The sequence below is a fragment of the Mustela nigripes genome, chromosome 7, assembly GCF_022355385.1.
Source record: "Mustela nigripes isolate SB6536 chromosome 7, MUSNIG.SB6536, whole genome shotgun sequence".
NCBI lineage: Eukaryota > Metazoa > Chordata > Mammalia > Carnivora > Mustelidae > Mustela > Mustela nigripes.
Genome location: NC_081563.1, coordinates 30,370,841 through 30,382,148, shown reverse-complemented (window position 1 = coordinate 30,382,148; position 11,308 = coordinate 30,370,841). Strand labels below are relative to the sequence as shown.

At 42.2% G+C, this 11,308-nt stretch overlaps 1 protein-coding gene across 3 annotated transcripts in view; it reads right to left on the bottom strand.

Annotated features, from left to right (window-relative positions):
• Nucleotides 1-6,300, bottom strand: part of QPCT (glutaminyl-peptide cyclotransferase) — a 27,148-nt gene extending 20,848 nt beyond the window's left edge. For all 3 annotated transcript variants that reach the window (XM_059407597.1, XM_059407600.1, XM_059407599.1), the window contains exon 1: nt 6,087-6,300. In XM_059407597.1, the coding sequence (XP_059263580.1) occupies nt 6,087-6,209 (123 nt within the window). In that variant the 5' untranslated portion in view covers nt 6,210-6,300. The remainder of the gene's footprint in view (nt 1-6,086) is intronic.
• Nucleotides 6,301-11,308: the final 5,008 nt, after the last annotated feature.

The window sequence follows — 11,308 nt, the reverse complement described above, 5'->3', positions numbered from 1 at the left end:
CCCGGGGTCCTGGGATCGAGTCCCGCATCGGGCTCTCTGCTCAGCAGGGAGCCTGCTTCCCTCTCTCTCTCTGCCTGCCTGCCTCTCCATCTACTTGTGATTTCTCTCTGTCAAATAAATAAATAAAATAAAATCTTTAAAAAAAAAAATATATCCAATCAGTTAAATGTACAAGCAATTATGAGGAGAGGAGAAATGAGAAGCTACCAGCTGCAAAGTGCTAGAGAGGGCTGTGATTTTGGTGTCGTTGCTGTCTCTGAATTTCTCATCTCAATTCCCATGATGCCTTAGGGTTGGTTTGGCCCAGGGCAGTCTCTGTGACAACGGAGACCTTTTGTGTCAGGAAGGCTATCTGACCAGTGACTCCTTTCCTGTGTAGCATCCATTTCTCCACCCCAGAGCCTACCTGGTTACTGTGGACCAGGTCCTTCACTGAGTGTCCACAGTGGGAGTAAATCCAGCTCGTGTTTAAAAGGGCAATTTATGGGGCGCCTGGGTGGCTCAGTGGGTTGGGCCGCTGCCTTCGGCTCAGGTCATGATCTCAGGGTCCTGGGATCGAGTCCCGCGTCGGGCTCTCTGCTCAGCGGGGAGCCTGCTTCCCCCTCTCTCTCTCTGCCTGCCTCTCTGCCTACTTGTGATCTCTGTCAAATAAAATAAATAAAAAAAAAATCTTAAAAAAAAAAATAAAAAAATTAAAAAAAATAAAAGGGCAATTTATGGCAGCGTATGAAAGAGTTCTGAAGAGATCCAAGAAAAAACAGGAACAAGATAAATAACCCTCCAGCATTGCTAGCTGTACCAGATACCACAGATGAAATACAGGTGAGAAATAGCACCAAAAAATGCTCGATGGATGAATGAAGGGTAAGTGCAACAGACAGGCCCATTGATTGATGCTCCTCCAAACCCAGAGTGACATGAGTTGTTTCTCAATCTCCTGGGCTCAACCATCTAATTAACATGCTTCTGTAAAGAACCCTCCTCTCCCTGCCTCCCTGGAAGGAGATAGGCTCATGAAACCATGCAAATAAAAGCTTCCCAGTCTGGCGATTCACAGACCTGTACCCCTGGGGATAAAAATATATGTTTATAAAAAATAAAAAATTTAAAAAAAAAAAAAAAGCTTCCCAGTCAGTAAGGACAGAGGAGGGGAAATGACCACACTTCGTTAATTATTTAACCCTTCCTGGTCCTTAAAGCGTTGCACTCTTCCAACCAAAATGGTGCCCATTCAGCTTTCAAGGAGCCTCACCCTCAGAACCCGATAAATACAAAAAATCTATGTGGAGACAAGAGGAAAGAGTGAGGAGAGAAACCTGGAAAGAAAGTGTGGGCTGGATAGGAGGAAAGTAGCCGAGGCAAAAAAAAAGTGTTGAGCCCAGTGTTAAATGCAAAACCCGGGTTAGTCCAGTCCTAGTCAGGTAAAAAGCCCATAGACAAGTTTCTTTGGTATGGGCATTCTCAGAGGAATGAGTCTCTATTACAGCCCCTGCCTCGTCTTTTCAGCCAGGCAGAAAGGACAATAAGTCTACTTTGGGTGACAAGAATCTTTCAGCTAAAAAAGTGTGAACCAGATATCCTGAAACATCTCCTCTGGGCTAATCACCTGGTGGCAGGCCAACAAGGGTTTTAATTACATAATTTGTAGAGTTGGCCCCACTTGCAGGGGGATTTGAGGTCCCAAGCCATTGAATTAAAGGGAGATCGTTACAGAAGCCCAGTGATTTCAATTCCAGTTCTCATCCCATATGAGTGTCTCCCACACAGCACTCAGATTAACTCCCATGTCTACAGGTAGATTCAACCCAGCCAGCATTTACAGAAATCCTTCCAGTGTGTTCAATGCCTCTGACATGACAAATGCAGTTGTGGGAAAGTTGAGAACTAAATAAGATAAAGTTCTGCCTTCTTTCAATGCAGGGAGTCCTCTACCTAAAAGAAAAGAAATGTCGGCTTTGAACCGACAATTCAGAGTCAAATCCCAGGTCCCCGACTTCCTCGCTGTGACTAGGAAAGCTTAATGATCTGTAAGAATGTCATAGCACTTAACTTGCCAGGTAGTAGAAGCTCAACAAGGGTATATTTTCTCTTTCTCCCCCTACCAATACACAGCCTACCACTGACCTTCCTGTGCCTCCATTGGAGTCTCCATTGGTGTTTCCCTAAGAATCGTGGTGGGTAAAGGGATGAATGGTTAAGGACTCTTTTTTTTTTTTTTTTTTAGATTTTATTTACTTATTTGAGAGACAGAGATCACAAGTGAGCAGAGAAGCAGGCAGAGAGAGGGGGAAGGAGGATCCCTGCTGAGCAGAGAGCCCGATGCAGGGCTTGATCCCAGGACCCTGGGATCATGACCTGAGCCAAAGGCAAAGGCTTTAACCCACTGAGCCACCCAGGTGCCCCTGGTTAAGGACTTTTATAACCATGGAAGAGGAGAACCCTAAAAACTTTCAGAATTAAAAGTAGAACAATGTGAAGTGCTGAAGACAGCAGCAACAGCATGCCAGAGATGATTCTGGAGAAGGACCCCTAGGGAAGGGCAATCCTCCCATATATGGTTCCTGTTCAAAAAAAATCTGCCCCTCTACATCCAATATGACTTGAAATGTTCACCTTTGTTATAATAAAGGAAAATTCTACTAATTAAAATACATTGATTCCCAAGTTTATGAGAGAGCAAGTTTGGAAACAAGCTAAATACCCAACAATAAAAGGAGAGTAAAATTACAGAATATGAATGATTTTGCAATCATCAAGTGATGCTTTCAATGAATTTTATTGGCTCATGGAAATACTCACAATGTGTTTTTAAGTGACATAGTAAAATATAAAACCATATATGCAGCATAAACTCTAGTATGAAATGAGTATTCTTGTGTGTTATTTTAAAAAAACAATTAGTCTTAATCGAACACTTATTATAGGGCAGCATGGTGCTAAGCACTTTACACGGATAGTTCAATTCTCATAAAAACCTACAAGATTGGTATAATTATCCATTTCTTTTTTTTTTTTAAGATTTTATTTATTTATTTCACAGAGAAAGAGAGCTCGCACAAGCAGACAGAGCAGCAGACAGAGAGGGAGGGGGAAGCAGGCTCCCCGCTGAGCAGAGAGCCCAATGCTCTCCCAGAACCCTGAGATCATGACCTGAGCGGAAGGCAGAGGCTTAACCCACTGAGCCACCCAGGTGCCCTAATTATCCATTTCTATAAATAAAAACACACACCATATATACACATGTCTATGCACGTGCATATAAATATGATATATACATATACAGAAAGAAAGAGGGATGGAAAGAGAGAGACTAGGAATAAAAATACCAAAATGGTTAACAGCAATTATCTCTGAATGTGGCATTATGGGTGACAATAGTTTTCTTTTACTTTTCTGTATTCTCCATGTTTTCAAAATATGCATGTTAACTTTATAATTGAGAGATTTAAATAGAAGCCATACTTTTAAATGAATAGATTCCTTTTAAAAGAAATATGCAAACTTCCTAACAGTCACCAGTCTTTGACACCTAAGAGAGGACTAATGAGATTCCTTTTAATAGCAAGTTGACGAGGTTGTACCAAAGGAATGCATCTGTACCAAAGAAACAGGGTTGGGGATGAAGGATGGGACAGGATTCCAGAGAAGTAGTTTGGGAATACACTCAACCCCCAGAAGAATAAACTTTAAGCTCCAAGAGGGAGATCAGGAAAGGGGGGGGGGGGACAAGAGAGAAGGTTCCAGATACAAATTATCTGTTTTGGAATTCTATTTAAGGTCCGCTCTAACCAGAAAAAAGAGAAATAAGCTCTTCCTCTGGCCCCCCAACCCACCTGCCCCATCCTCCTTCACTACCTGGACACTCTCCCCTACCTACATCATCAGCTGGAACTCATTTACCTTGGAAAAGAGAGTGGAAGAAGACAGAGGACAGCTCTTTGGTTCACTGGTATAGGAATGGTCAGGTGACCTCACCTCTAAATTGGGGTTGAATCTCTCCTCTCCTGGGAGGTTCAAGTGAGATGCTTATATATAAGTGTCCTGGTGCCCAGATGCCAATAGCTCTAAACATACACCTATAGGCCCACCTGAGAATCTAACCATTTATAATACTGTTTCTATGGGAAAATGTCTGTAGGTTTCCAATAACCTTTGAACTCAACCATCAGGTAGTTTTTAAGTACTAGATCCCACTGAAAGAGACACACCTTTATCTTAAAGAAAACGGATTTTGGAATCATTGTTTTCTTTACTAAATCTCACCTTTTGGCAGACCTCAATGATTAAGATAGTTACATGTGATATACAGCAGGAAGGCTTATCTTTTAGTATGGACCAATTTACTTTCCAGGCTGCAAACTGTCCAGGCCACCTATAGGACTTTATGTAAGCCTACAGAATAAGGGAGGAGGGGACCAGAAATTGGCAATTGTCATGGCTGAGCATCCAGTTTCCTAGCAAAACAATGATTAGAGAAGCTTCTTAAAATAAATATAAAAGGGATTCATGCTTTAAAATACTTTTCTCAGGGCACCTGGTGGCTCACTGGGTTAAAGCCCCTGTCTTCAGCTCAAGTCATGGTCTCAGGGTCCTGGGATCGTGTCCCGCATCGGGCTCTCTGCTCAGCAGGGAGAGCCTGCTTCCCCTTCTCTCTCTGCCTGCCTCTCTGCCTACTTGTGATCTCTGTCAAAATAAATAAATAAAATAAAATAAAAATACTTTTCTCAAAGTTAAATTCTCATTAGTTCAAAACATGTCCAGAATTCAAAACTTTCTCCCACCTACAAATACATCTTGCCTACAAATGATTCCTAAGAACAGCTCAAACAGTTCCCGTATCATTTATTCACCCATTTAGATGAATCAGAAAGACACTTTGGTGTGGCTCCATATTCTGGTTATTAATGCCCCCTTCCCAGTTTCTGACCAGGAAGGTACTCAGGGTGAATGAAGAAGGAAAGGATTTAAGTATGGGACTCCATGTCCCTTAATGGACTCCTACTGAACACCCATGGAAAGTTTTTCTTCTGATGCAGTAACTCTTGAGCTGTCTTCCCACATCCTCTCCAGGGTCCCTGTGGCTGATGGTCTCCACGTGTAAGTGGGGGCACGTTGTGGTGTCTAAACGGTGAAGCAAGGAAACATAACACAGAGAACTGAAGTGGGCTATTCATACACACGTGCGTGTGGCTGCGTGTGAGTCTGCAAGTGACCCAGAGAGGGTCTCTGCATTCACCAGTGTGCCCTGTTTTCCCACCTTGTGAGGAAATACAAGCACACCGTCAGCATTTAAAAGATCTGTTCCACAACACTGTCAAAGTTTATAACACTTTACTGCGTTTCTTAATATTTTTTAAAGCATACCATTTTACACCAATACCATCAACAAATGCATAATGCCCTAGCAATGTTACGATTTCAAAACTGTTAACAACAAATAACTTTGAACCTATTTATTTCACACAGAGGAAATTGCATCCTAAGTTCCTTATGTGAATTTCCACCTACCACTAGATACACAGCTCTGACAGCTGCATTTATTCAATGTTAAGAAAAAACAAATATTTTAAAGTGAATCCGGTCTCCAGTTAGAGCTGTTGCGCTTAAAAACCTGAAACAAATGGGAACACACATCTGTCCAGAGACTCCAACGTCCCAAGGGCGTTCGCTGGTGCAGCGGTGGGGGAAGCGGCGGGCACACCCGCCCGGGCGCGCTGCGACCGCGGGCCTCCGGGGTGCCGAGTGGGTGGCGGCGCTGCGAAGCGCCCTCACCTCCCAGCTCGGCCGCCGCCGGCTAGACACACTTCCTGTGCCTATCGGTCCCCGCATCAGACCGCAGCCGAGGGGAGGCTGGTGACATCACTCTGCTCCCGTGGCGTCTCCAAAGCAGCCCCCGGGCCAGTGAGGCACCCCGACGAGAACGCAGAGCCCCGATTCCTCCGGGTGCCCTTTGCGGGCTGCGCTGCCTGGGCGGACGCCGGCGGCTCTACCCGCCTCCCACCCTGCCAAGGTGGGGTCTCCCGGCCCCGGGTGCCGGCACGGCGCACCAGCCGCCCAGGTACAGTCACGCAGCGGCAGCCGCTCACCTTCTCCTGGATCCAGTCCACCGAGCCTCGGTATCTGACCCCACGGGCCGCCAGGGGCAGAGCGGCCACCAGCAGCAGCAGGTGGAGGGTGTCCATGGCCCGCCGGTCCCCACCGCCTGCCATCTCCGAGGCTGTCTGGGCGAAGGCTCCCCTGGCCGCCGGCGGTCACGAGCCCGGGAACGCGCGTCCTTCGCCGTCCCCCTTCTCCACCCTTGGGTCGACTGCGCCCGCCTCCCCATCGCCTCCGGGTCCCCTCCCCACTGCGCTGCGCAGGCCAAGGACGCAGCTCTCCTCCCCCCACCCCCGACCTTCTTAACCCCGGGGGCTGGGCAGTCCTGGGAGGCAGAAAATTCTGAACCGGGGAAACGTAGCCGCTTCCTTGTCCTGGAGAGGAAGAACGGGAGGAACAAACAGGGAAGAGGCATTTTTAGGATCTCCACCCCCCCCCCCCCTGTAATGGGAATAGAAAGAGGAGAGGGGGTCCATCAGATGACCCGTGTGGTTAAGAAGTGTTTTCCCACAGCTCTTCAGGGAGGGATAGACAGGGAATCGACATTTACTGAATACTTCTATACCAGGCACTGTCCTAGTGGCCTGGCTCTTCCGATGTCCTTTCTGTAATCTTTGCAACCAAGGGAGATAGGAATTAACCCCACTTGACAGATGAGGAAACTGAGACTTCCCCTGCACAAAGCCTGAACTAGAAAACCTCAAAGTATTTCCTTTGTAACAGCCCATCATATCTTGTCTTTTTCTCACAAATGGTTGCTTTGTCTTGTAGGCAACAGATCATCACACTTCCCAACAGAGAGGGATGGTCGAAGTGATTATCTGAAATAAACGAGATGGAAAATGTTCACAGTGGCTCTTTCGGTAGTTCTTTTCTCCAATGCACTTTCCTTTCCTTTCCAAAAAGAAAACCTAAACACAATTGTATTTACTTAGTAACATCAAAGATCGCTGTTATCAAAATAATCTTAGAAGGAAAAAAAAAACAATATCTCAATTTCGTCTGTAGGTATATGATCTAAGTCATCAGGACAATTACCTCTTTTTCTTCCAGACAGTAAAGATCAGGGTGTGGTCTGCCAGAGTCATCTCCTAGTAACACATGGATCCCAGAAAAATCAGAGCAAGGACGCTCCAACAGACCTATTTTCCAGAGATCCAAGGTCTGAAGGTAATGGAGTTGGCCAGAAGACACTCCCACTGTGTCTCCCAAACTCTTAAGAGTGAGTTTCAAACAAGGGGCAGGCCTGGGAATCCACTGTTCTGCCCTCCTCTGGAGCCAAAGGGAAAGACAGGATGGAAGTACCTACTTTCCTGTTTATGTTCAAAATTACTAATGCTTTTTATGTCTGAGAATTCTGAGTGACAATTTAAATCTTCAGGCTTAAAATTAAATTCTTTATTCCCTTCAGGGACAGTTATTCTAATAATTAGACCACTTCAGAACTTTCTATTAATATACTTAGAACAAAACCACTGCCACATCTCCCAGTATGTTTCCTCTCTTGCTACTTAAGCCAACCTTGAAATAGTGGATTTCCTGAGTGGGGGGGGTAGAAACCACCTAATTGTTTTTCTTACCCTGTTATCTTTTTATCTTTCCACAATAGGATTCCTGTAAGAAAGGGAAGGTAGGAATAGCAAACCAAACCGATATGAAACAAAATGTTCACGGTAATATCACACTAAGTACCAGCAAATCGAAATAACAAAGAAACACTCGAGTTAAAGTGTTAACATGTAATTTTATGATGCTTTTTCATCACTTCGCATTCTCCAGTTTTCTTCAATTTCAGTTACAGTTTAGTGAACAGATGCTGGTAGTTTGGAAGCTACAGGAAGCAGATTCTGAAACAAGAGTTTAGCATTCAGGGTGTGTCTTAGGAGTGCCCTTGGGACAAACCCCTGAGGCGGGGAGAGGGAGGAAAGGGACTGGGCAGAGGGGAAAGTTAGCGGGGAAGTGGGTTCCCCTCCACAGCCTCACCCAATCCTGTGGGGCGCCCTGGAGCTGAAAGCCCTGTCGGGAGCTGTCACATGGTGAGCCAAAATGTCTAGGGCTTTCTAGCCCCACCTCAGTGGGCTGACTTCCTGCAAACAGCTCTCTGTTGCCAAAGGAGCTGACAGCTAGAGGCTGTCTGCCCGCCTGCCGAAAGCACTCCCCCAGCAGGAGCAGAGTCCTTCCCTGAAGGGACATCTGAGAGGTGCCTCTCTGCACCCACCACAGATGCATGCATGTAAGTGAAACTGATTTTAGTGAGTAAACTGGTTTTTACACGTGAGCTCTTTTGACAACTCTCCATAAAATTACAAATCCGACACACGCCTCTATGTATCCCTACTACTTCTTTATTCAGATCTCTTCTTGCGCCTGATACACTAAATAAATCTAAATAAATATCCTTCTTCCCGTTTCCTTTACTCATTCCACTTTTCTCCCTTCTTTAGTTCTGGAAATTGTCAGAAATCCCTTAGATCTGCTATTTTTTCCTCCTGCTGCAACTTGTCCCTTCTTCATACTCTGCCCATGGAAGATAAGCCCTGACTATTAGATCTAACTAAAGAATTACAGGCCCATTTCTCATCATGGAAAAAAAAATCAGTTGTGTATGCAGTGACAGCACTAATCACAAGAGGAGTGGTGATTGTATAGATTCTATACTGTGATACATATTAAGGACCCAACGGCTATAAAAGATCATCTCCGTGTAGTTGCCATGGATGGAGTTTCACACAGCTAGTCCCACCGTTAGACTAATGCAGTCATAACCAGAAAGTTTTGTTAAAACAGTAGTTCTCCTGGGTGGCTCAGTCAGTTAAGAGTCTGCCTTCTGCTCAGGTCATGATCCCAGGGTCCTAGATTAGAGCCCTGTGTTGGGTTCCCTGCTCAGTGGGGAGCCTACTTCTCCCTCTCCTCTGTCCCTCTCCCCTGCTTGTGCTCTCTCTCTTTCTGTCTCTCAAATAGATAAACAAAATCTTGAAAAACTAAAAAACAAAAAACAGTAGTTCTCAAAATGTGACCCATGGATTCCCTGGGATTTCTCTAAGACTCTTTTGAATGTCTGCAAGGTTGAATCAATATTTATAATGATACTAAAGCAAAATTAGCTTATTTTGCTGCATTAACTTTACACTGATGATACAAAACTGCTGGTACCTTAGCACTTACTAAGACAGGACATAAAACTGTACTATTAAAAAAAACTGTTTACTTAGAAGTCATTGTATTATTCACTGATACACAGTAAAAAAAAAAAAAAAAAGGAAAGGGAAAAGAACAGACAAATAAAACAAAAGAGCCAATCTCACTTAAGAATATCACAATGAAGCAAACAAATTGTGGTTATTATTCAATCTCAACCCTTGCTCTAGTACGCGTCTCGCTTTTAACAGCTTTATTGAGATATAATTAAAATACATTAAACCGTACAAATTTAAAGTACATAACATGATGAGTTTTAACATATGTTTACACCTCTGAAATGATCACCGCCATCAAGAAAATGAACATGTCCATATTTTACCCATGGGTTATTTAAATTATGTTATTTTGTTTCCAAATAGCTGAGGATTTCTCTGTTTCTTTTTGTTATTGATTTCATATTTAATTCTATCATCAAGGAAGAGATTTGGCATGGATGAATCCTTTAAAATTTTTTGAGAATTTATTTATAGCCCAAAATATCATCTATCTTAGTAAATGTTCCTTCTGCACATTAAAAAAAATGTATTTTGCTGTTATTGGGTAGAATGCTCTATAAACATCAACTAGGTGAGGTAGTTGATAATGTTCTCCAAATCTTCCAGTTAATAACTGGTTTTCTGTCTATACAATCTATTGATTACTGAGGGAGTGAGGCTGAAATCTCTGACTATAATTGTGGATTTGCCTCATTCTTAATAGTTATATGCTTAATTATAAAAAGTTATACACTTAATTATAAAAGTTATATGCTTAATTCTTATAGTTCTATTAATTTTTATGTCATTTATTTCAAAGCTTTTTTATTGAGGGCATAAATATTTAGGACTGCAAAATCCTTTTGACAAATTGACCCTTTTATCATTACAAAACAACCCTTTTTATACTTGATAATATTCTTTGCTCTGAAATTTACTTTTTTCTAATATTAATGTAACCACTCCAACTTTCTTTTGATTACTGTTAGCATGGCATATCTTTCCCATTCCTTTTACTTTTGAACTATTTTCTTATTTACATATAAAGTGGGTTTCTTGTAAGCAGCATATAGTGAGGTTTTTTTTTTTTTTTTAAATCCAATAAGGCAATCTCTGGCTTTTAAATGGAGTGTTTAGATTATTTATATTTAATGTGATTATCAACATGGTCAAATTTAAATGTACCACTCTATTTTTTTTCTATTTGTTCCATCTCTTCTTCTTTGGTCATTTTTTACTACTTCTTCTGATTCATCTTGAATTAGCCTATTTTTATTATTTTATTTTATCTCCTTTGTTAGCTTGTCAGGTATACTGTTTTATTTTTAGTAGCTGCTTTAGGACTTATATAGCTTTAATATGTTTCTTTCTACCATTAAGAATTATTATGTCACTTATTGTATAGTACATGAATCTTATGGGGCACCTGAGTAGGTCAGTCAGTTAAGCGTCTGACTCTTGATTTTGGCTCAGGTGATTATCTCAGAGTTGTGGGATTGAGCCCTGTGTTGGGATCCTTACTCAGCAGGGTTTGCTTCTCTCACTCTCCTTCTCCCCACCCCAACATAAATAAGTAAAATCTTTAAAAAAAAAAAAAAAGAATCTTACAATAGCATACTTCTATTTCCCTTTTTGGTCTTTGTGATATTTTACTTATATATTTTTATATATCTTTCACTTGCTATTATGTTCACATTAATTACTTTTCATAGAAATTGTTAAAATAAGGTTTTTAAAAGTCTTTTTCATTTACCCATATATTTACCATTTCTGATAGTCTTCCTTCCTTTGTATAGATACATATGTCCATCTGGTATCATTCTCCTTCTGGCCAGAAGACATCTTTTAACATTTCTTATAGCACAGGTATGGTAGCAATTTTTGTATGCTAAAAAACATGTATTTTCCCTTCATTTTTTTGAAAGATATTTTCACTGAGTATAGAATTCTATGTTGACAGCTTTTTCCTTTCAGTATTTATTTATTTATTTATTTGAGAGAGAGAGAGAGAGAGGAAATGTGAGTGAGCATGTGCA